Source organism: Somniosus microcephalus, chromosome 9 (genome assembly GCF_052327205.1).
Source record: "Somniosus microcephalus isolate GS21.2 chromosome 9, FLI_Smic_1.0, whole genome shotgun sequence".
NCBI classification, from domain to species: domain Eukaryota; kingdom Metazoa; phylum Chordata; class Chondrichthyes; order Squaliformes; family Somniosidae; genus Somniosus; species Somniosus microcephalus.
In genome coordinates, this window is record NC_140995.1 from 24,447,185 (window position 1) to 24,473,195 (window position 26,011).

A 26,011-nucleotide genomic window follows, 5' to 3' on the forward strand; every position below is an offset into this window, starting at 1 on the left:
CTTATGTCGCCTTTAGTTCTTTTGCCAATCACCTTAAATCTGTGTCCTCTGGTTCCCAACCCTTCTGCCAATGGGAACAGTTTCCCTCTATCTACTCTGTCCAGACCCCTCATCATTTTGAACACCTCTATCAAATCTCCTCTCAATCTTCTCTGCTCCAAGGAGAACAACCCCAGCTTCTCCAGTCTATCAACGTAACTGAAGTCCCTCATTCCTGGAATCATTCTCATAAATCTTTTCTGCACCCTCTCTAAGGCCTTCACATCCTTCCTAAAGTGTGGTGCCCAGAATTGGACACAGCACTCCAGTTGGGGCTGAACCAGTGTTTTACACAGGTTCTTCATAATTTCCACACTTTTGTACTCTATACCTCTATTTAAGAAGCCCAGGATCCCATAAGCCTTTTTAACTGTTTTCTCAACCTGCCCTGCCACCTTCAACAATTTGTGCACACATACCCCCATTCATGCATTCCCTTCAGGATTGTACCATTTAGTTTGTATGTCCTCTCCTCATTCTTTCTACCAAAATGTATCACTTCACACTTTTCTGCATTAAATTTCATCTGCTACATGTCTGCCCATTTCACCAGCCTGTCTATGTCTTCCTGAAGTCTATCACTCTCCTCCTCACTGTTCACTATACTTCCAAGTTTTGGGTCATCTGCAAATTTTGAAATTGTGCCCTGTACACCCACGTCCAAGTCACTAATATATATCAAGAAAAGTGTCATCAATATATATCAAGAAAAGTTTAGATTTTATCCATGCGATAACAGAACATACCACCTCCAATATTATACTCTTACTGACAGACTTGTGAAAGGATGTGAATGTATTTATCTTAACTGAAGAATTGCTTCAACAAAATATTACTTGTTCTGTGTTTTTCCCCATTAGATTTGTTGTTCATGGTCTAACGAGTGGGCACAAGTACATCTTCCGTGTGAAGGCAGTCAATGCTCTGGGAATGAGCGAGGAGTCCCAAGAATCAGATCCCATTACTGTCCAAGCAGCTCTCAGTGAGTATCCATTCCTGGCTCTCAAACAGTTTATACATTATAGTAGGGGAAATACAAAGCACGAGGCTAGAAACTGTTACTGGAGCAAATAAAGACAGGAGTTTAATCATTTGGAATGCACTGCCTGATAAGGTGGTGGATACGGATACAGATTCAATAGTAGCCTTCAAAAGGGAATTGGATAAAGACTTGAAGGAGAAAAAGCTACAGGGATATGGGGAAAGAGCGGGGGAGTGGGACTAACTGGCTTGCTCTTTGAAAGAGCCGGCGCAGACTCGATGGGCCGAATGGCCTCCTTTTGTGCTGTACTATTCTAGGATTCTATGATTGGCATAAAGGTTTCCTGATAGATTTTCCGATTTAAAAACATTTGAGCGTGCAGGACAAATGTTAAATATCGTAATTTCTGGTTATGGATGTCTGAAATACAAACATTTAAAGATTTTTTAACATCAATAATATGTATGTACAGTTAGGTCGCAATGAACCTGCTACCATAGGAGAGACTGAAAGGGAAACCACACTCTTGGGAAGAGAAGTCAGTAAAGCAATGGTAGTCTAGGCATTTCTTTTCTCGCACTTCTTTGTTTATGTTATTAACAGCCTTGTACATAGTTTTAAGTGTTAAGCTTTATCCCATTCCTCATTGGGAAACATGAAAAAACACATTAAACACATCCAAATTATGGGGACATGGGTTTTATATTTGTGGAACACATAATAATACACAGAAATAACAGTATAATTTATCAATCGGTTATTTGACTATTCACGATCTAGACTTGATTTTGGGCATTTGGCCTTGACTTTTAGGACCCGTGTCCCTGCAGGTTGAGACATATGGTACTGGGAAGGGAAGCACTGCTATCCTTTGAAGGGTAGTTTCCATACTGAGGAGGGAATCAGTAAAGTTCTATGGAAAGTAATAAAAACCTTGAAGAGAGAGGTAGCAACACTTGATTGCTCGGGGAGTATAGGTACAGGAGCTAGAAGTGCCCATGCCATTTTGTGTCATTTTTTTCCTTATGCTCTGTTTTTCCCAAATTACATATTAATGTTATCCTGATATTTTTTGCATTTGAATATTTTAGATAAAATTGACCCAGTCTTGACATCCATCAAATTAAAAGTCAGTCCTTACTTCAATTTTACAGAAGTATTAACTAATGCTTCATTACATTTTGAATGATCTTCAGATATAAATTGGAGAAATTGTCTTGTCAACTTCTGTGATTTATATCTGAAGATTATTCAAAATGTAGATGGTATAGTGTAGAAATTACCATGGGTGATAATGGCTGAAAGCTTAGAGTATTCATATGTCATTCTTCTGTCAGCTGTTTTAATGGAGGTATTAACGTAAGTGGATTAACACCTACATTAAAGTAGCGGATAGAAATGTTATATGAATATGTTAAGCAAATGTCTGCTAATATTGCCAAAAGTAATTCCTATCCTTATAGAATCATTTTTTAATAGTATGGGTGTTAGTTCTGTGCTGTATCTAATTGACTTTCTTTATGTGACCATTTTAGGAGGGGGTATTCCTCATGGTAGGTACTGGAGCATGTGTGAAGCAATCAGTCACATTTATTGTTGGTTAACAATAACCTAAAGCACCATGTTGTTTCTTTAATGGATCCACATATTAACATTCTCACTATGGTGCCAGTACATGAGCACAGTTTAATACTTACTCCCTATTAAACTTAAAGCACCAGTGCTCTAATTGTAGAACAAGTTATTTTTAATTCTCACAGGCAATCTGTCACAATTGGGCTCAGACCCAGCATTTTTTGTGAAAGTTATTAATTAAAGTTGTTATTTAATGCTTCATAGATGCCAGTTATACCATATAATCTGCACTGATTGGTTTTGCATTGACACAAAACTCGGGTGTGAAGCTGCCAAGCTCATGGTGCTTCGTGTTTTAGGAAGCAATTTGAAAACTTCTCCCAGATGGTGGAGACCTCACACTGCTTTGGCTGCAAAGTGAAATTTTAAAGCAAACCTTTTAAAATGACTGGTTATCCTTTTTAATGCTAGCAGAGACCAACTGTCCCATCCTCCTAACATTAAAATTTCAAGGATATTTGGACACGAGAGCAGAGCATTGCTCTGTTTTCTTGACTAGACAGTAATGTAGAGCCAACAGTATAACTTGTGTCTGTCAGTTCCATATCACTCTACTTCAGTAACATTACCAGTCGTATAGCAATACCCTAAAAAGCTAATGTAAGTTATTCAAGATTACATGTATGAAGTATCTATGTATCAAGTATGTATAGCATATTCAAAAATCAAGTCATTGTTCTTTATTTTAATTAGTCTATTATATAATAATTTAACCCAAAGAAAGGCTGGTCATTTTCTTAAAGTCATGGGGACTTACTGAGTGGTATCTCCAGATTCTGGAGTCAGGATTTACATCCTTCAATCTTTATCTCCCCATAGCTGGCCCATCATCGCCTCATGGTATAACTCTTCTTGACTGCACAAACGACTCCATGACCCTGGGCTGGAAGTTACCAAGATTCACTGGTGGCTCAGATATCATTGGCTACTACATGGATCATCGTGAAGTTACTGACCTGCATTGGCATGAAAGCAACATTAAAGCAATCACTGGAACAGTTTACAAAGTTAGTGTTATGTTCAATATCTGTACAAAGGGGAACAATTTCTCACAGATGTGAAGAGCTTTTCTTAGTTTCCACTAGCCAGTCACCAAATGCAAATCGCCAAATATCTCCTAATCTGTTGGTAAATCACACAGAATGGAACTTTTGAAAAGTATGCAGTTGGAGTTAAGGTTCTATTATTTTTTCATATTAAAGTGTACATCTGTGATATGTAAGGCATGACAAAACGGTATTATCAGCAACATCTTGCCTGGGCATTAAGCATTAACTGGGTGGAGTGCAAGGAGAAAGATTGTGCAGGAAACATTATACACCTGTAACGGAGAACGTTTGGTTTTCCTGTCATTTTAAATGAATGGAATGAACATTGAGCAGCTACATTACAAGTGTGCGATCCTCCCTGCCTAATTACCCTTTCTGCATTCCTCCCAGGTGATGCTCAGGCAGTGAAGATAAAATCCTACCCATCTTATGTATACGTTACCGTGATATTGTGCACGTTCTCTTGTGTCTGATAACATGAAACAACTACTTGCAGTCCTCAGCATAGCAGAACAATGTGTGCAACTTTATATCATGGAGCAATAATATTTTATTAGATATACATATATCTTTTAAATTTATAAAGCCCTGTATAGTGTTGGATTTCTCGACTACTGCTGGTCCTATTCAGGTCACTTAATGCTTTCTATGGAGGGTTGAAAGTCTGTCCAGTGAGAGATGGCTTATTCACCAATGTGACCTTAGTGTTTCTGCAGAGAGGAATGAATTTCACTGTTAAAACATCAGCGACTCACTGAAGGAGTACAACTTTTTGTTTATTCATGCACGGGATGTGGGTTTCGCTGGCAAGACCAGCATTTATTGCCCATCCCTAATTGCCCTTGAGAAGGTGGTGGTGAGCTACTGCCCATTAGTATTTATTCTCCAATGGGGGTAAAATTCAACTTTTGTGAAGCACAAAGTGGTCAGCAGTGGACTGGCCGCCCGTTATACTCTCACTCACCCCGATTTTACTTTTCGTTGAAGTAATTGGAAAGGAAATCGGGCAGGTTGTATAGCAGGCAGCTGATCCATTGCCACCCGTTTTGCATCCCCACCACAGTTGAATTTTACCCCTTGTAAGGTTACAGTGCTTCCACATATGGTAAAGGGATTGTCTCATTTTGGCCTTCCTATATGTAGGAGCACTTGTATCCCGCACTGTAAACATTGGCAAAAGATAACGTGATTCAGTAACCCTACTTTTAAATCATTTAAAACTGTAGATCAGTTAAAAGGTTTATTTTAAATATGTTGTACAGTACATTTTGAAGAAACACAATGGAACTGATTTTCCTCCGCCCCCCCTCTGTCTGGACACTGGACAGGCACAGGTTCACCTGAATTTTATGATCATGGCCTTGGCAGGGGTTTGTGCTGGTATTGAGGCGCAGAAACCAAAACACTGCTGCAGGCTTCTGGCTGCTTCCCAGCCTGAAAATGAACTATAGACTGAAGAAAATACTGCCCGCCCCCCCCCCCCCCCGCAAGTTCTGGCCCCTTCAGAATCCCTGATCAAAGAGGGGTCGTCGGCAGAATGTCCAACACCGCCTTCTTCAGGTGTCCCTGAAAATTGAGAGAAGAGGAAATTGAGCGTCAGATATTGTTGGGCCTGTGTCTAGTGCAGGCGCAGGCCCTGCCCTGCCTCAGGAGGAAACCTCGGAAATCCTGGGCAACGTGAATGGAGCAGAGGCCTACTCCTTTTTCCTGACCTTTGCACCCAGGAATAGGTGTTCTGGGAACAAAGGTCAGGAAAATCAGCCCCACTGTCTGAAAGTATTTAAGGGCATTAGCACATTAGTGTTCTGCATTCTCTGAAAACCAAGAGTATTTGAGCTTGCATTGAACGCCCCCACATCAATTCCTTACAGCTTTCATAAGTACATTTAATCTTTTTTAGAAATATTATGAAGTTAGCAAATGTCATTCTGCTGTTGAGAGCAGGATTTTCCTATTCTAGCTCACAAGAGGGGTTTGAATGGAGAAGGCCCTTCAGCCGATTTCATCTCATCCTTCCAGATTACAAACTTACCATCTTCCCATTACAGCACCTAAATGAGCCCAGCGTTTTGGCATCAATTATTCCTCCTGACAATTACACATTGCAGTTATTGGACATCCTCTGCATAAAGAAAAACTTCCCAGCGTCTTTCCTAAATTAAGCTTTTCCCAACCCTGGACTTGTGCCCTCTTGTAAAAGTATCATCTTGGGTTCACTTTCCCTATCCCATTTAGTATGTCATGTGCTTCTATAAGGTCCCCTCGGAGACATTTCTTTCCGAGGCTAAAGAGTCCCAGCTTATCAATTAGTTCCTCATTGCGCTTCCCTGTTATATCAAGGTACAGCCTTACTGCTTCCTCTGCATTGTCTTTAGAGCCTGGATGGCCCTCGTATGTCGAGGTGATTAGAACTGTACTGCAGGTGTCACCTGACCAGGGTACTGTACCACCTCCGAATGACCGCAGAATATTTCAGCTCACCTGATTTAGTAATGAAACCCAGCACCCTATTTAAGTGTTGTTTCTTGCTGCCTCGCTCTGTTTAGACATGGCTGGCAAATTCCTCAGAGCTGTTGCTGCTCTGCTGGTGTTACTTCACCGGAAGCGCAGTGGAAACCCTGTTTGTGAGCTGGTTTGAGGAATTTCCCAGCCATGGTGAGCAAAAAGTGAACTAACACCCTAAGGTCTGTCTTGAATTCCATCTTGGCAAGTTCCATCCCACCCATGACTCCTACTGTTACTTCCAATATGCAATACTTTTCATTTCTCCATATTGAATTCACTTGCACTGAGCAGCCCAGGTGCAAACCCTGTTGAGTTCTCTTTGTAAAATTTTTGCTGTGCCCTCAGTCTACAGTCCCCTATAACTTGGCTGCAAATGTAACTGCTTTACATTGTGACTGTGATTCCAGGTCACTTATGCATACCAGGAACAGGGACCTGGAGTAAAACACAATGGGGTTAAATTTGTGCAAGGGTTCTCCCAATTGTCCGCTGTAACTTTCGCTGTTTACTCCGTTTCTCCGGAGTTTCCATGGGTCATCTGCCAAATTTACGGCGGACAATTGGGAAAACCCCCATTGAAATTAATGGCAAATGATTTTGTTTGGAGATTGTAACGCATACTACAGTGTAGAATTACTTTTAAGATGTTTGAAGTTTTCTGCCACAATCCATGGCAGTAGCAATGTTGATGGATTCTTTCTTCTGTTGTTCCTTTAAAAGGTTGAAAATCTGAAAGAAGGCGGTTTCTATGAGTTTAAAGTCAGTGCTATGAATCTGGGTGGTGTTGGCGTCCCTTCAGAGTCCAGTCGGGCTTTCAAGTGTGAAGCATGGACTATGGCAGAACCAGGTAATAGAATTAACAGAGGCATGTCATTATTAACACAAGTTACTTATAACACAGACTAGTCACTTAGACTAGGGGCTGGATTTTGCCAATGGGGAGCTTTTGGAGGTGGGACTCCCACTTGTCGGGTTTTAGTCCCTCCTCTATCGACTTCTGGCCAACCCACGCTATTTTCCCTTGATTGACCTTGTTAAGCCCGCCCAGTGGGCTTAGCAGGCCAATTAAGGGGAAGCCGGTTACAGAGAATGTCAGCGTATGACGTTTCATCTGTCAAAAAATTCTGTGAAGCTGTCAAACACTGACATTCTCTGTTGTTTGATGAGTTCTTATATTCAAGACTCATCAAACCTCTTTTGTGAGCAGAAATTAGATGGCTGTTGCATCGGAGAATGCAGCAGCCATCTGTCATCTCTGCCGATGAGATGTGAGAGTCTCTGCATCCCCAACGGTTGAAGCCTGCAGGAAGAAACAAAGGTAAGTAAACATTTTCTATTACTTTCCACTCACCTCACATACTTACCTCTCCACACTTGCACCCATCACTTACCTCCACAGCGCACTTTTGCACCCCACCGATGGGTGGGTACCCACCCCCAGATTTTGCCATTTTCCTGGCAGTCTCACCTCCAAACCTGCCTCCCCAAGGCTGGCAAAATCGCCCCTTTGGTGTACATCTTCGTTTTGTAACCTGCTTTGCAAAAGAGTTTGATTGCAGCATTAAAGACAAAGGCCTCAAAATTCCTGGGGCCTGATTTCCGCCTGGGGCAGGGGGAGGCAGGAAGTCAGGATGAAAGCTGGTTAAGTTGGGATTCTTCCCCATTCAGATGGTCCTTTATATTCCGATGGAGGAAGGCCAAGGGCGGATTTGGGACATGTTGGGGGGGAGTTGCCGAGCTGCCCTGGGATTTCTGCCTTTACCCCCTTGAAAGGTCTCAGTGGAACTTATGCCCACTGAGACCTGTCGTAAGTCCCTTTGAGGCCTTCTGAAAGGCCCCAAACCTTATCTAGACTAAGGTGATTGATTATCTTACCTGGAGATAAAATGGTTCATTTTAGAACTGAATACTTCAAAAAGTTAAATATTTTCTCGGGCCCTGTTTGGACATTTGGAGGACCTCCGGTGGAGTGCCCGTGGGTTGTTCCGCCTTACAAGAGTGGATCAGGGCAGGTGCTGATGATGTCCCCTTACAGGCACTGGTGGTTTGCCCCATCCGTGCAAATGATCTCGGGAACTTGGGACAGGGACTGGGCGTGGGGCTAGGATGGGTGAGGATTCCACTCCGCTGCACTTGCATTGGCGGAGTGGTCCTCCAGGAATTCCAGGACCAAATATTCTGCATAAATACCCAGCTTAAATAATTAAGGGAGGAGGGAGTATATTCTACTGATTTTTCATAGTGATGTTAACCTTTTCAGTGTTGTGGACATGCTTGCTTGTCCAGGCGCTGTTGGGCTCAAGCAGGTCACAAATGAGTTTCCTCATGTCAAAGAATGACCTGGCCACATTTACAAGGCGATGACGCCAAAACTTCAATGTATGTTGCTTTTGACTGGCTGATAAAAGGTGTTAAAGTTAGTTTTCAGCTACTAAATATTGATTTTTTTTAAGTTTGCTTCTTCTTCCAAAATTGATGGCAAGAAAACCAGTGAAAGTAAAACATTCCAATGTTTTTTTGTTGGTTGGGGGGTGGGGGTGGTGGCGGGTGGCAGGATGGTAAGAAAAAGTCATATAGCTTAGAGTAGGTAGAAATAAATCATACTAAAATTAAAGACATACTAGAGGTTTTCAAAATTATGAAAGATTTTGAGAATGTGAATCTTGAAATAGTGTAAGATGTTTCCACTAGTTGGTGATCTGGTGACCAGATGAGTGAAAGAGCAAGTTAGAAGAGATTTTCACATGAAGGGTTATTTGAACTTACTTTACCACAAGTGGCTATTGAGGCAGAGAAAGAAGCATCATTTAAAAGGGAATTGGGTAAGTATTTGAAAAGGAAGAGTTATACGGGTACAAGGACAGGGCAGGGAAATGGGAGTAAAATAGATGGCTCCAGTTGAAGAGGTAGCATTCACACAGATGGGCTGAATGGCTTATGCTGTAAATGCTACGATTCTATGAAATAAAAATAGACCAGAGATGATGTTGGTTTCACTGTGACAGTGTGTGAACTGAAAACATGGAAAATGCGACAGCCCTGGGTGACATATTTCCTTGGATCTGTGCACAGGGGTGAAGTATATATATGCCCTGAACTTTAAAAAAAAATATTGGGCTAGGATAGTCCAGCCCTCTCCTACATGCGCACGTGGCAAGCATGGTTGGAAAATGAACTCCGGATCATGCTCTGCCAAGTCTGCCCATGCATTAGTCTGTTGCCATTACTTTAGTGACTACACCTCAAAAACACTTCATTGGCTGTGGAGCTCTTTGGGACAATCTAAAGTCATAACAGGCGCTAAATCAGAGGGGCTCCCTTACGGGTGAGCACACCTCCCCACCCGATTTTCCTGTAATTGCTGTGCCCAGGCAATCCAATAGCCCCAAGGCACAAGATCAAAAGAATCTGCTTTTTAATGACTGAAATATCTTTGTAACAAGAATTGCCAACCCTTCCCTCTGCTCTACATGCTTTTAATTCTGAGCACTGCTTCATTTGGTGCAGAGCTTTCCTAGAAGTCACTACACTGGGTGGCACTAAAATGTTCTTCTTACTTTCTGTACACTTCAGGCCCCACTTACGACCTGACATTCTGTGAAATAAGAAATCATTCTCTGGTGATGCTGTGGAAACCGCCAATTTACACTGGCAGCAGTGCTGTCACTGGCTACACAGTGGATATCTGTGAAGTAAATTCAGAGGAATGGAGAACTGTGACGGAGAAAGCTGTAACCACTCGGTATTTGAAGGTTAGGAATGAATCGTTCGTGCTATTATGTTAAATACCTCAATTTACTTTGATAATAAAAATATTTATACTTCAGTTGGAATGCTACAATTGGGCCTCAAAGCCCCTGGACTAAATTAGCCAGTGTTTCTGTTCTTGATCGTGATCCATGTGTGGCTGTCACATGACAAATGGATCAGGTTCGGCTATGTTGGTTAGCATTGTTGAATAGCTTGTCAAAACTTGTTGTCTAAGTTTCTATATGAAGAATGGCCACTTGGGTAAGGTATCACAGGGGCTGCCAGTGTCCCTGGAACTGTATTCCATTAAGAGTCCGCTTCAGGAGAGGAAAGGAGAAAATTGCGGGTGGGGGGTGGGGGTGGGGGGGGGGGAATCAACATCAAAAAACAAACTTCGCTTCATAATTCTGAAGCTTCTACTTCATGTAATATGCAGTTTTGTTATTTAAAAAAACAAATCTTAAATTCCCCCTCCTTGTTCCACCAATTTCTCCCTTCCACTCCTCATTTGCTGAAGGTGACTCTTTGCTGAGCCATGGTTCCATGGGTGCTAGCTATGCTCTGGTACTGTGTATGAGTGGCCATTCTTCATCTAGTGAGTCTAGACAGGGCTAGACAGACTGGATGCAGGGAGGATGTTTCCCCTGGCTGGGGGGTCTAAAACGAGGGGTCACAAGTCTCAGGATAGCGGGTAGAACATTTAGGACTGAGATGAGGAGAAATTTCTTCACTCAGAGGGTGGTGAACCTGTGGAATTCTCTACCACAGAAGGCTGTGGAGACCAAGTCACTGAATATATTTAAGAAGGAGATAGATAGATTTCTAGACACAAAAGGCATCAAGGGATATGGGGAGAGAGCGGGAATATGGTATTGAGATAGAGGATCAGCCATGATCATATTGAATGGCGGAGCAGGCTCGAAGGGCCGAATGGCCTACTCCTATTTTTCTATGTTTCTAGACAAGGAGGTAGGCTATTTGACCATCAGAGAATCACAAACAAGCCCAATCCTGTCATCACATATCCACTTCCAGCAAGTTGGAGCGCGAGTCCTGGATGATTTCCCCTTTGCTAAAATCAGGCATTGCAACTGAGACCAGCTAACAATACACACCGGAGGTTGAACTTGGGATCTCTCTCATCTGCAAGGCTCAGCTACTCCGTGCCTTAACCAGCTACCTTGAGGGGACCAAAATCTTAGTTTCTTTAGAGCAATGAGCCCCTGATTTGGCCATTACTTCAGACCGCTGAGATGAGTTGGGGTTCGGATCATTGAGAGAGAGAGAGAGTACAGAAATGATGCTGTCCTGTCCACTATATGCACGTATAGAAATGAGCCAGACTGCAGTGCACAGCAAGTGCAAGATCTTTAGTGGCCACTGATCAAAAACTGATGGTTACAGTGGAGTTGCTCTATACAGTAAATACTTATTCTTACTAACTTCAGTTCCATTTTCATCAAGACATACAGGAAACTCTTTTTTATCCAGCACCGACAGGACCGGCGTGGTGCCGGTTGATCAAAAAGTCCGGATTACAGAGAGGTATACTTACTAAGGTACGAGAGCCCCGTACACGGCCACAGATCCAGGCGTCCCTGTTGCATGGCAACAGGTGCAGGAACCCCGGTTACACAGCCAGTAATATGAAGTAAAACTTACCTGAACCTACTCCTGAATTTTGCCGGTTAAGAGAGATTTCCAGCTATTTAGGTGCTGGAAAAACGAGAGTTTCCTGGTAGGAATTAACCCCAAAGGCATTAACTGCTTTTAATAGGAGTCTAATTTGTATAGGCACTGAAGAGTGGAGGAAAAAAACCCTCTTCTACTCTCTAGTCTGACCTAAAGCTTGAACATTATAATATAAAGAAAAGAATAAAGTAACAAACATTTTCTTAATTCTGTTCGATTAACTGGTTTCACTTTCATTATCTTCACAGGTTACTAAGTTGGAGGAAGGGAAGAGCTACATCTTCAGAGTCCATGCAGTGAGTGCAGCTGGTCCGGGCAAGGCTTCGGAGCCTTCTGAGCCTGTCTTCATTCAGGCTAGGCCAGGTACATTCAAATGAGCCATTGCTTGTTACAGACCGGGTTAGGTAAAAGGCTGCTTTGTGCTTGGTACCACGCTATCACTGCACCATATTGCCGGAAGCACTTTATGCTGCAGCTTCCATTTGAACTAAATATTTATCTTCCTTTAAGAGGAAGGAAAAAAAACCAGAGAGAGTGCTTTTAATTCAAAATACTCCCCGTATTTACAGAAGGAAATTATTATGTCCGTGTATAATTGAGACACGGACTGCAGGAGTTGATTATACAAGTCTTTACTGAATGGAGACAACCTGGAAACTGAAACTACAGAAGCCTGCTAGGGCCTTTTATACAGGGGTGGTCACTGCCGGTACTGCAGTCTGAGACCAGTTATTCCCTTAAAGGTACAGACACAACAATTCCTCCCCTTTTAGATAAACTGTACATAACATTCATTTAACAACTAAATAATAACTAATTACAATTACAATTACGGTTGCTAGATACATTGGTTGAAGTTAAGCAATTATAAGTTCAGTCTTTGAGGAGGCTTCCTGATTCTGTCTGGATAACGCCTCTTTGGGATATCAGGTTCTTCTGGCAAGGTTGAGTCGGGATCAATGTCGTTGTTTGGTTCGTCTGCTTCCAATATCACCGATTCTGCGGTAGATGCAATTGGTACTTCGGTTTCATCGTCAGGTCACAGAAAGTCACAGAAGTCACAGAAACCCCACAGTGCAGATAGAGGCCATTTCGGCCCATCGAGCCTGCACCGACACATATCCCACCCGATTCCCGTAACCCCTACACCAACACATATCCCACCCTATCCCCGTAACCCCACGTATTTAATCCCCCTAACACTAAGGGTCAATTTTTCCAGTGACTCTAGAATCTGGTCAGCATGGCATCTTACAATGCTCTCCCCAACGTCCACGGTATACATTAGAGGTCCTTGCCGTGTACAGATCGTTCCTGGCTGCCATTTCTCTGTGTGGTAGTCCCGGGCCAAAACTGGTTGACCTATCTTAAAACTCCTGGTTGGCCTTTCATTCATATTCTGAAACTGCCTGTTCTCCACATCTCTTCTGATGTTTGGCTTAACCAAATCCAAGTGGCATCGTAGTCTTCGATTGAAGAACATCATGGCTGGAGTTTGGTTGGTAACCGCATGTGTCGCATTCCGGTAGGCAAACAAGAAGTTATCCACCTTGTGTTGTAGGGGTATATCTTCATTACACATTGCCTTGATAGCCTTCTTGAATGTTTGAACAAACCTCTCGGCCAATCCATTAGTGGCTGGATGATATGGGGCGGATGTGTAATGCTTAACACCATTGTTCTTTAAGAACCTCCGGAACTCTTCAGACACAAACTGTGGTCCATTGTCAGAGCAAATCTGTTCAGGCAGCCCATTCCTGGCGAATATGGTTCGTAAGACTGTGATAGTTTTTTCTGTGGTGGTTGAGGACATTTTTATTACCTCTGGCCACTTTGAATGTGCGTCCACTGCAATTAAAAACATCGAGTCCATAAAGGGACCAGCAAAATCAATGTGCACCCTTTGCCATGGAGATGAGGGCCACTCCCATGGATGTAGAGGGGCTTGTGGTGGGGCGTTTTGGACCTTCTGGCATCCTGTACAGCTCTTGGTCATCTCTTCGATTTCTCTATCGATTCCCGGCCACCACACAAACGCTCTGGCTAAGTTTTTCATTTTTACCCCTCCCAGATGACCCTCATGAAGCTCATTGAGCACTCTATCCTTCAATTTGGGTGGAATTACTACTCTGGATCCACACATCAAGGTTCCTCTGCACACTGACAGCTGTTCTCTTCTCGGCGAGAATGCTGGCAGCAGTGGTTCGCCATGTGTTGGCCATCCCTTCACCGTTAAATCATAGACCCAGGAGAGTGTCGGGTCATTTCGTGTTTCCTTTTCTATGTTTGCATTCGTCACAGGGAGACATTCGACTATAGTCGAGTGGAATAACTCCACTGGATCCACTGCCAGTTCTTCTTCCACCGTCGGCAACGGTAGGCGCGACAATCCATCAGCATTCCCATGCTGTTTAGTTCCTTTGTACTCGATGTCATATTGGTGAGCCCCTAGGAAAAGGGACCACCTCTGTAGCCGTTGTGCCGTCATTATCGGTACGCCCTTCTGAGGGTTGAAAATGGAGACGAGAGGTTGATGATCAGTTAGTAGAGTAAATTTCTGACCGTGCAGGTAGTGATTGAACTTCTTCACCCCCCACACCAGGCTGAGGGCCTCTCTGTCAATCTGGGCGTAGTTACGCTCGGCTGAAGTTAACGAGCGTGATGCAAAAGCTATCGGCCTCTCTGAACCATCAAGGAATTTATGTGACAGTACCGCCCCAATGCCGTAGGGAGACGCATCACACGCCAGCCTTATCGGTAGTGATGGGTTGTAGTGAGCCAATACTTCTCTTAAAGTGATTAGGTCCTTACTCTTCTGAAAGGCCCGCTTGCATTCATCGCTCCATTTCCATGCTACTCCCATTCGTAGTAGGGCGTTCAGTGGATGCAGAATTGTGGACAAATTCGGCAAAAACTTATGGTAGTAATTCACCAATCCGAGGAATGACCTCAGTTGCGACACATTTTCAGGCGCTGGAGCCTTAAGTACCGCTTCAATTTTGTCAGGGGACTTATGCAACCCCTCTTCATCAATCACGTGACCATAATACGATATCTGTTTCTTAAAAAACTCGCACTTGGGGCGATTGGCTCGTAGCCCATGTTCACGTAGTCTAGTGAGCACCTGCTCTAGGTTGGCAAGGTGTTCACTGTCATCTTCACCTGTAACTAGGATGTCGTCTAAGTAACACTGAGTCCCCGGAATCCCTTGCAGGACTTGTTCCATCGCTCTTTGCCATATCGCCGGAGCTGATGCTACTCCGAATACCAGTCGATTATACTGGTAAAGACCTTTGTGAGTGTTTATCGTGAGATACTTCCTAGAGGATTCTTCAACCTCCATCTGCAAATATGCTTGTGCTAGGTCAATTTTTGTAAAACGCTTCCCTCCAGATAGTGAGGCGAAGATATCTTCTATCCTTGGAAGAGGATATTGTACTGTGTGAAGGACTGGGTTCACCGTCACCTTGAAGTGCCCACAGATGCGAACCTTCCTTGGCTCCTCAGACTTATTGTTTAACGTTTTTTTCATGATCGGAACGATGGGTGTCGCCCACTCGCTCCAGTCTACCTTAGATAACACGCCTGCATTCTCCAGATTCTCCAGCTCTGCCTCGACGGCTGGGCGAATTGCATATGGTACTGGTCTTGCTTTGAAAAACTTGGGAATTGCATTCTCCTCTATTTTTATCGAGGCGGTTACGCCTTTAAGAGTGCCCAGTTCTTGTTGAAATACCTCTTTGGCGTCAGCTAAGATTATTGACAATCGTCCAGGAGTGACGTCGTCATCCTTTTTACCAGCCACCGTCAGTGCCTGAATGGCGTGCCAGTCTAAACTTATCTTTCTGATCCATTCACGTCCCAATAACGGTGGTCCACCATCTTGCAAAATGTAGAGATACAATTTCCGTATTTTCTTGCCGTTGTATTCGACAGGCACCCTTATTTTTCCTCTGGGGTATACTTTTTGCCCCGTATACGTCCTCAAGACAATGGATGTCTCTTTCAAAGGTATGTGTGAGAATAGCCGCTCATAGTCTCGTCGATTCATGACGGTTAGAGCTGATCCTGTATCCAATTCCATTTTGACTTGGGACCCTGCTATCGTGAGGGTGACCCAAATGGTTCGGTGATCCTCTTTTGCGATTACATTGTGAAGTTTGAGACAGCTTAGTCTCTTGTTCCCGGATTCACTATCGCTCATCTGGTCTTCGGAACTACTGTCCGTCATCTTTTGTACTTTCCTGTATGGTTCCTTAGTAGCCTTTTTGTTGTCGTTGGTCTTCTTCCCAGACCTGCAAACTCGTGCAATGTGTCCCATCTTTCTGCATTGCCTGCATATTTTGTCCTTGGACCAGCAGTCCTTCTGGTCATGGTTTGTTCTGCCGCAGCGATAACATTTTGCAAATCCCCGTGTCATTTCGTGGGTGCCGTATTCCTGTGGCTTCGTACGATACTGCCACGCTGAAAGCCTTATCTAGCGTCAGCTCTTTCTCTGAGAGTAACCTCTTCTGGGTTCCTTCACTCAGGAGTCCACAGACAAATTTGTCCCGTAAGGTATCTGCCAGTCCTGCTCCGAACTGGCAGTGCTTTGATAGCTTGCGTAGTTCCGTAAGGTAATCAGCATTGCTCTCATTTTTATGCTGATTTCTCCTGTGGAATTTAAATCTTTCTGCTATCAGCAGCGGTGTAGGATTTAGGTGTTCCTGTAGGATAGCAACAATTTCGTTAAAACTCTTCGCCTTCGGTTTGGCTGGAGTAATCAGGTCCCGCAATAGGCCGTACGTTCTTGCGCCCATTAAATTTAGCAATACCGATGCCTTTTTCTCATCGGCTATTTCGTTTGCCTCGCAATATACCTCGACTCTTTCCACATACGTGGTCCAGTCTTCTATTGCATTATCGAAGGCAGTGATATCGCCAGTCTTTGGCATCTTGAAAATCTAAGATGGCGCCTCCCGCGCTTTTCCTTCTTCCCCGCCGAGTTAAGATGGCGCCTCCCGTGCTTTCCCGCCGCTGCCGCTGCTGCCAACGCTGTTGCTGGCGATTATATTTATTTTACTATCCTGTAATGGCGACGCCCTATGGTCTTCGCGCCTCCCCGATCGCTGCTGCCAACGCCGCTCTCCGCGGTATTTTTACTTTTCTATCGCGCTTCAATATTTGCTCCGTTAATTGAAGAACCGTTCCCGTCGTGGAGCGGACCCTCTGGGACACTTCCCTCCCTCTTCTTAGGTCCGAATGCTGCCTGGCTTCGAAGCACCGGCCGCGCCCTGTGTGCTCCACCCTCTCTCTCTCTCTTTGCTTCCCGACTCGCTGCCCGGCCCCATTGCAGAGCCACCCGATTGAGCTCTAGCCCGCCGCAGCCCAGGAAGGATCAGTGCACTACCTGCCACCAGCCCGATTAGCTGGGAAACCACAGACTGGAGAACCAAGCCTGGCTCTCGACAGTCTCTCCTGCAACTTTTCAATTCGATGATTTGGAGGGTGGTTGCCCACGGTCGACGCCCGTTTCTCGAGTTTCTTTGGATTATTTATTTTTTTTTTTCTTTCTTCTGGCTCCGACCTTCAATAATGTCGTCTGAGGTGCTGCCGAGTTGCAGGTAAGTTTGTTTCTTACTCGTCGCCAGTATTATGTCCGTGTATAATTGAGACACGGACTGCAGGAGTTGATTATACAAGTCTTTACTGAATGGAGACAACCTGGAAACTGAAACTACAGAAGCCTGCTAGGGCCTTTTATACAGGGGTGGTCACTGCCGGTACTGCAGTCTGAGACCAGTTATTCCCTTAAAGGTACATACACAACAGAAATAACAGTCTTGCCAGGAATTTATTGGATGTTATTGTAAAAGGCGGCTCCGTTGTAAATGTAAGGGGGAGGTGGAAGTTGGGGGGTGGGGGAGGCAATTCAAACCAGTCGAAGGGCTGCTCCTGTGCTGCCTGGCCCCAGGAACCAATGTCACATCCTTGGAAATCTGCATTTCCAGCCTATAACATGGGCTTTGTGAGGTTGGGCAGCTCTGATCCGGTTGAAGTCGCCTCCCTCACTTTACAGCAGAAGTGTTCTGAGACACTGCCTATTATTGATGTCACCAAAGTGTCCCAGCAGCGAGGGAAGATCCTACTCAAATGCCTCGGGTCGGTTAAGAATGTTATTTTCTTTTATGAAACGGGATCGTATTTTGAACATAAAATGCTCCCCCTTAACAATGTTTCTAATCATATAATCATGTTATTAATATCATAACTATTTCTTTCTCTTGACTTAATCTTTAAGGAACCAAGGAAATCGCTACTGGTGTCGATGCAGATGGCAACATCTACCTGAGCTTCGAGTGCCATGATATGTCGGATGCCTCTGAATTTTCTTGGGGCATGGCCTATGAGGAAATAACTGACTTCTCAAAGGTCCACATTGAAACAGAGGGTGAAAAGTAGGTTGATTATTTTGGTATATTTTTAAGTTACATTAAGTCCCTGGTGTTTTCCTTTCAAGACTCCCAGCACTCATGGTTTTCAAACTGCATCGAAGTTGCATTTTATTTCAGATTGAGCCTGGTATGGATTCAGTTTCCGGCTGGTTCATTTGATAGATGCACCTGTGTGTTGCAGTATTGACACATACAGACCAGTAAAGCACCGAATTCAATCAATCCCATCACTGGGCCTGTGCCTATTGCAACCCCAGACCTAGCTCCGCCTGCCAAGGAAAGTCCCAGGAACCCTGGGGCAATTTAAAAGGGGCAGGGATCTGGCATAATCCATCTCTGCTGCCCTTTTCTCAACCTCTGTACCTGGTGAATGGGAGTTCCCCGGACAAAAGTCAAGAAAATCGGGCCTACTTTATTTGGTAAAAAGCTAAGAATAGCAAATGCATAGGTTAAGATTTTTGCAGATATTGCAACATTTTATAGGATCTCCCTGATGTTATTTTGGCCATTGGTTTTATAGGGGGAGGAATTGAATCGCGCCCCCTTTGGGGCGCTAACATAGAAACATAGAAGATAGGAGCAGGAGTAGGCCATTCGGCCCTTCGAGCCTGCTCCGCCATTCAATGAGATCATGGCTGATCATCCAAATTCAGTACCCGGTCCCTGCCTTCTCCCCATATCCCTTGATCCCTTTAGCCTTAAGAAATATATCCAACTCTTTCTTGAATATACTTAATGAACTGGCCTCCACCGCCCTCTGTGGCAGAGAATTCCACAGGTTCACCACTCTCTGGGTGAAGAAATTCCTCCTCATTTCAGTCCTAAATGGCTTACCCCTTATCCTTAGACTATGACCCCTGGTTCTGGACTCCCCGGCCATCAGAAACATCCTTCCTGCATCTAGTCTGTCCAGGCCTGACAGAATTTTATAGGTTTCGATGAGATCCCCTCTCAATCTTCTAAACTCCAGTGAGTACAAGACCAATCGACACAATCTCTCCTCATACGTCATTCCTGCCATCCCAGGTATCAGCCTGGTGAATCTTCGCTGCACTCCTTCCATGGCAAGAACGTCCTTCCTCAGGTAAGGCGACCAAAACTGCACACAATACTCAAGGTGTGGTCTCACCAAGGCCCTGTACAACTGCAGCAAGACATCCTTGTTCTTGCACTCGAACCCTCTTGCTACGAAGGCCAACATACCATTTGCCTTCTTAACCGCCTGCTGCACCTGCATGCTTACCTTCAGCGACTGGTGTACAAGAACACCCAGGTCTCTTTGCACTTCCCCTTCTCCCAATCTATTACCATTCAAATAATAATCTGCCTTCCTGTTTTTGCCACCAAAGTGGATAACCTCACATTTATCCACATTATAGTGCATTTGCCATGTTTCTGCCCAATCACCCAACCTGTCCAAATCATGCTGGAGTTTCACGACATCCTCCTCACAGCATACTCTCCCACCCAGCTTTGTGTCGTCTGCAAATTTGGAGATATTACATCCAATTCCCTCGTCCAGATCATTAATATATATTGTGAACAGCTGGGGTCCTAGGACCGATCCTTGCGGTACCCCACTAGTCACTGCCTGCCACTCGGAAAATGACCCGTTTATTCCAACTCTTTGCTTTCTGTCCGCCAACCAGTTCTCTATCCAAGTCAATACCTTGCCCCGAATCCCATGTGCCTTAATTTTGCACGCTAATCTCTTATGCGGGACCTTATCGAAAGCCTTCTGAAAGTCCAAATACACCACATCCACTGGTTCTCCCTTATCTATTTTACCAGTTACATCCTCAAAAAATTCCAGTAGATTGGTCAAGCATGATTTACCTTTTGTAAATCCATGTTGACTTTGCTGGGGCGCTACTTTTAGCGCTCCGGAAAAATTAGCACCTCCGTGGTCGAAATTGAGTGGTAGTGTCCCAAGAGGGAAGTGCCCCGCCTCCCTCTTGGGATGCTGCGAGGGAATATCGCGGCGCTACGTGCTGCAGCGCCACGCCGCGGTATTGCAGGCCTTCCTCCCCTTCTTAAAGGAGAGGGGCCTTGCGCAGCGCAACCCGGGGCCCAGCTGGGCCACCGGGATCGGAGTGCCAGCAAAAGAGCCCAGCACTCAAGAGAAGTGCCGGGCTCATGGAGCGCAGCCGGCACTCCGCGGGGGGGCGGGTCAGGAGGCCGGGGACAGGAGCGGAGGCAGGTGCTGGCAGGCGGCCAGCAACAGAAATGGCCGCCTGGCACCTTGCCTTTAAATAGCGCTGCCCCGGCCGCAGGTAGACCCCCATGACCCCGTCAGACATAGCGTCTGGCGGTAAGTCAGAGGGCACTACCGAAGATCGCGACCGGGGTGCTGTACACGGTGATGACATCATCGCCGGCAGCGCAGCGCTGCAGGGCGCTAACAGTTAGCGCTGCCGCTAGCCTCCCGCTGAATTTCACGGGAGGTGTTGGCGGCACCGTACCCGGGCGCTAGTTGCATTGCAACCGAATTTTTCCCCCATATAGTTTTAAATGGCTCGAGCTTCTCCAATATTAGAAATGGTGTCAGCTAGCTGTGGCGCTCTGATATCTTTCTAGGCATTCCCTTTGTTCTATGGTAGATGCATGCGATTGGCTGGAATGCAAGCAATCTTTGTTATAGGTGGATTGATCATGGACACTCTGGCCCCAAAATTCCTAGGGAGGCTTGGGAGGGGCGGGTAGAACAGGGGTGGAGTGGAACTTCCGCCCGCCCAATGCCGAAAGTCCCCCAGCCTATCTGAATCCTCGGGTCAGGGTAATTGAAACGTCCATGGTGGGCAGCCTCATTGTTTGCACAAATCGGAGTGTATGTCTGACTGATTGAAGCGGGGAAGAATTCCACTGCTGCAGTTTGCCACAGCGTCCATGGTCTTGCATGGCTCGGGGGAGGTAAAGAACTGAAAAGCTGCTCTTCCTTCTTCTGCTGGTTTCAGCAATGCTGAAAGAGCAGAAACCAATCTGGCGATGGTTTAAAGACCCACCCCGCCCCCCCCCCACAGCCCTAACAACACTGGGCATCGAGGACTGGCAGATAGCCCTGGGATCCAGCGTTGCTAATGGCGTGAACGAGAAACAACAACGTATTTTCCTCGTGCATACCCATTCTAATGTACCCGCCCATTTGCAGCTGGGTGTGTTGTGGCCCCGCCTCTGAAAGTGCTGTGATGTGCGATAGGACCAGAAGGGGCGGAACCTTGGCGGATCTAAGCTCCGCCTACTGGCACTCCACCACAACACTTCCCTCCCCAACCCCAAGAATTTCAAGGCCCCTGTATTAAATATTCATCAAAGACTTCTGTCAATTGCGTTCATTCGATGGTGATGGGTCAGACTAATGTTTGTTGCATGAAGATAATCTAGTGGATATTGGGGAAAGGCGCAGGAATGAAATATCATTTATTGCAAGCCATCACCCCATTGTTTTACCAAAGTATGAAGGCTGTCAACAGTTTATTTGCTCGACTTCTTCAAAAATAATTGTATTGATAGCAAAAAAAATCAGTTGAATGAATGTCCCAGGGCTGATTGCTGATTTGTAGTTTAGGACCACCGCTTTTCTTGATATATATTAATGACTTGGACTTGGGTGTACAGGGCACAATTTCAAAATTTTAGATGACACAAAACTTGGAAGTATAGTGAACAGTGAGGAGGATAGTGATAGACTTCAAGAAGACATAGAAAGGCTGGTGGAATGGGCGGACACGTGGCAGATGAAATTTAACAGAAAAGTGGGAAGTGATCCATTTTGGTAGGAAGAACGAGGAGAGGCAATATAAACTAAAGGGTACAATTCTAAAGTGGGTGCATGAACAGAGAGACCTGGGGGTATATGTGCACAAATCATTGAAGGTAGTAGGACAGGTTGAGAAAGCGGTTAAAAATGCATACGGGATACTGGACTTCATTAAAAAAAAGAAAGACTTGCATTTATATAGCGCCTTTCACAACCACTGGACATCCCAAAGCGCTTTACAGCCAATGAAATATTTTTGAAGTGTAGTCACTGTTGTAATGTAGGAAATAGAGGCAGAGAGTACAAAAACAAGGAAGTTATGATGAACCTTTATAAAGCACTGGTTCGGCCTCAACTGGAGTATTGTGTCCAATTCTGGGCACCGCACTTTAGGAAGGATGTGAAGGCCTTAGAGAGGGTGCAGAAAAGATTTACAAGAATGTTTCCAGGGATGAGGAAGTTCAGTTACGTGGATAGATTGGAGAAGCTGGGGTTGTTCTCGTTAGAACAGAGAAGGTTGAGGGGAGATTTGATAGAGGTGTTTAAAATCATGTGAGGTCTAGACAGAGTAGATAGAGGGAAACTGTTCCCATTGGCGGAAGGATCGAGAACCAGAGGACACAGATTTAAGGTGATTGGCAAAAGAACCAAAGGCGACATGAGGAAAAACTCTTTTACGCAGTGAGTGGTTAGGATCTGGAATGCACGGCCTGAAAGAATGGTGGAGGCAGATTCAATCATGGCTTTCAAAGAGGAATTGGATAAGTACCTGAAGGAATTTTTTTTACAGGGCTACAGGGAAAGGGCAGGGGAGTGGGACTAGCTGAAGTGTTCTTGCAGAGAGCCGGCACGGGCTCGACAGGCCGAATGGCTTCCTTCTGTGCTGTAACCATTCTATGATAGCAACAACTTGCATTTATATCGTGCCTTTAACATGGTAATATGTCCCATGGCGCTTCACAGGAGCGTAATCAGACTAAAATTAACACCAAGCCAAAGAAGGAAAGGTGACTAAAAGCTTGGAAAAAGAGGTAGGTTTTAAGGAGGGTTTTAAAGGACGAGGGAGAGGTTTAGTGAGGGGAATTCCAGAGCTTGGGGCCTAGATGGCTGAAGACACGGCCGTCAATGGTGGGGCGAATGAAGTGGGGGGACACACAAGAGATCTTTATTTATGTCACTACGTGGGCCGTGAGTGACAGAATCCTGTGTGCAGTGCTCACACATGTACCACTAAATTTTCCTATTCCTGCACCTGGATGTGTTACATTGCCTGGGAGCAGCACATAGATGAGAATCAGTCGGCGACGATCGCACTTCAGAATGGCAGCCTACATTATTTTCCATCCATGGAGAGAAAATCAGGTGTGCTCCCTTGGCCGTCACTGCCTGATTCTCCTCAATGTGCTGTGCCCAGGAAACCCAATGAGCCCTGGCATCGGAACAGGAAAATCTAACTCTCTGCCAATTGGAAGAACCACTGGCTCTTAAACTCGGTTGTATGTATTGTAAGTTACCAGTTGTGCTATATAGAATCTTGCTATATTGTTGCTTCAATGAATTATATTTTATTTAGGGATAAAATTTGTTTTTCTTATAGATCCAAGCTGATCTTTAAGCATCCTAGCATGTCAGATTTGGGAACATATTCTGTGGCAGTAACAGACACTGATGGCATCTCTTCCAGCTTTGTTTTAGAAAAAGAAGGTACGTTCTCCTCCACACATCCGATCAGGGCCAAGGCCGTATCCGGGTGGATCTCTCGATCGACCGGCCGCAAGAAACCCAGTTCCACCCAGTCTCTGCCCAAATTTCACAGAGAGCCCACATAGACCCGTAGAAGTGTCATGGGCCGATCAAGCTCGCCATTCCTACCTCAAAGTGGCGTGTCTGGGGAGATTTCCTGAGCTACCCTGGGAATTCTGTCCATCATGTCCTTATAAGGCCTCAGTGGAAGTTTTAACAGCTGAGAGCTGGCACAAGCCCCATTCAGGCCTTCCAAAAGGCCCGAAACCAGAATTGATTTCCTTAAATTTCTTACCTTAAGGCTTCCTTCAGATCTGAAGAATTTAAAAGTTTTTTTTTAATCTTCGGCCCCCGGGAGGACTCCGCTGTATGCTGCTGGATCGGGGAGTGGGTGGGGGTGGCAGTGGGGCAGCACCACTAACGCACCCTTGCAGGCTCTGATGGTTCACCCCAAACATGCAGATGACCCTGTCCTCAAAATACGGGACAAAATCTAGGGCTTCAGGCATGGGCACACTTGCAGCCCACTGTGCCCCACCTCTGCTGGCTGAGCAGGCCAATTGGAATTTCAGCCCGATTGTGTCTGGTTAGAATAATTGGGGTAGATTTTTTCGTATTTGTCGCCTGGGCAATAAGCATGGTCTGGACAGAGTGTAGAAAGGAAATTCTGGCGGGGAGGTTTGCAAGCCAGTCAACTGAATCCTTTCCACCAGATTTTCCCTATTGTCCAGACGATGTTTTTAATGCCCAGGTGGTAAAAATGGAAAGTCTATCCTATAGAATCTAAACGGTGTATTGGGTTTCATTATTAAATCTGAGAAAATGTCACAGAATAAAAATCCATCTGCCTTCTATTTTTCAGAAATGGAACACTTGATGACTTTGAGCCACGAGATCAGACATCCAAGTGAGTATAGCTGAACGTTTATTGGTAAATTTACTGCGAATCATAACACAATGGAGCCTTCATTATTCACTCTGTCAATTATCTGTCGTATTTTCTCGGGACAAAGTCTTGCCTTATTTAATTTCAGCTTTCATTCTTCAAGATTGCGCACTATAAACTCTTGCTGTCCTGAATTAAATTGTTTCCAAACCTTGGATTGAAACATGAGGAGCAGCATGAATTAATGCAAACAGAACGTGGCTATATTAAAGTGTATTGGAAATGTTTACGGGGGAAAAGTACGAGTCCTTTATCCAGTTTAGCAGTTTAACATCTGTATATATATATATATATATAATATAACACAACATGAGTGCCATCTGTCACACTTGAAAGTGGCGCGCATAGAAATTCTGGGCCGGAATTTCTACTCGGAGATTGGGCAGGATAGCAGCGGAAAATAGGGAAAACTCAGGTGGCGAGGCCTAATGATACCCATTAGCAGGTCCAGGCAAGCTGCCCCATTTTCCTGTCTCCGTCAACCCCGGGAAGTGCCAGGATAAGTGTGGCGGCAGTCCCCGAGATAGTAAGCAATGCTCCCTGTCTCTCTCTTTTTTTGGCGCACCGTCCCTTTAATGGGCTGCGCGGCCCATTCACATTTTCGCGCACGCTCGGTTTCTTACATTGAAAAGCCAGTGAGCGGCCTGCGCGGGACCTCCAGACCACTGCACGACCACACAGCTTAGCGGGAATGTTGGTAGTAATCCGCTTAAGTCACTAGTCCGTCTGGGCCTAGCCAGTGGGCTCCTCTCCTCCACAGCGGCCCCAACTACTATTAATTTCAGGTCTCATTTCAGCCGAGAAAGTTCCACTGTTCCCTCTTCGGGGTTCTTCCGCCCCCTTTTTAAATCCTCGGCCACCTCTTCAAGTGCTGCAGCACCACCAGAATTTTACGTGTTGGCAGCCCCGGGGTCCTGCTTTGTTCCCAAGATCCCACGAGGAGCCCGCCCTCTTATGACAAATGAGTCCCGGCCCAGGAAAATGAGGCGCACTTACAGTGGGGCGATAGTGATGGGTGGAGGTCTTGCTCTGTCGCTAGTCCGCCAGGAGGAGAATCCAACCCTCTGTACCGAGAACTATCGTACAGAGAACAGGATAGTTAGGCTAAATACGTGGCTTGAGCAGTGGTGTAAGAGGGAGGGTTTTAAATTTTTGAGGCATTGGAACCAGTTTTGTGGTAGGTGTGACCTATACAAAAGGGACGGTCTACACCTGTGCAGAGATGGAACTGATGTTCTCGGGGTAATTTTTGATAAAGCAGTTCGGGAGCATTTAAACTAGTATGGCAGGGGGCTAGAAACCTATGTAGTGAGATAGAGGAAAGTGAAAGGCAGACAGAAATAAATGATAAAAGGGTGAGGAACAAAAAACAAAGGGCCAAACTAATTCATAAAAAATGTGAGCATAAAAAAAGCCTGAGGGTTTTATACCTTAATGCGAGAAGCATCAGGAACAAGGTAGATGAATTAGCTGTGGAAA

At 45.0% G+C, this 26,011-nt stretch overlaps 1 protein-coding gene across 1 annotated transcript in view; it reads left to right on the forward strand.

Moving 5' to 3' along the window:
- myom2b (myomesin 2b) overlaps positions 1-26,011 on the forward strand; it is a 158,351-nt gene that overhangs the window by 80,611 nt on the left and 51,729 nt on the right. Inside the window, exons 17-24 of the mRNA XM_085996445.1 lie at positions 900-1,021; positions 3,476-3,663; positions 6,931-7,057; positions 9,784-9,962; positions 11,901-12,015; positions 17,933-18,089; positions 23,441-23,547; positions 24,449-24,493. Coding sequence (XP_085852571.1) covers positions 900-1,021; positions 3,476-3,663; positions 6,931-7,057; positions 9,784-9,962; positions 11,901-12,015; positions 17,933-18,089; positions 23,441-23,547; positions 24,449-24,493 — 1,040 coding nt within the window. The remainder of the gene's footprint in view (positions 1-899; positions 1,022-3,475; positions 3,664-6,930; positions 7,058-9,783; positions 9,963-11,900; positions 12,016-17,932; positions 18,090-23,440; positions 23,548-24,448; positions 24,494-26,011) is intronic.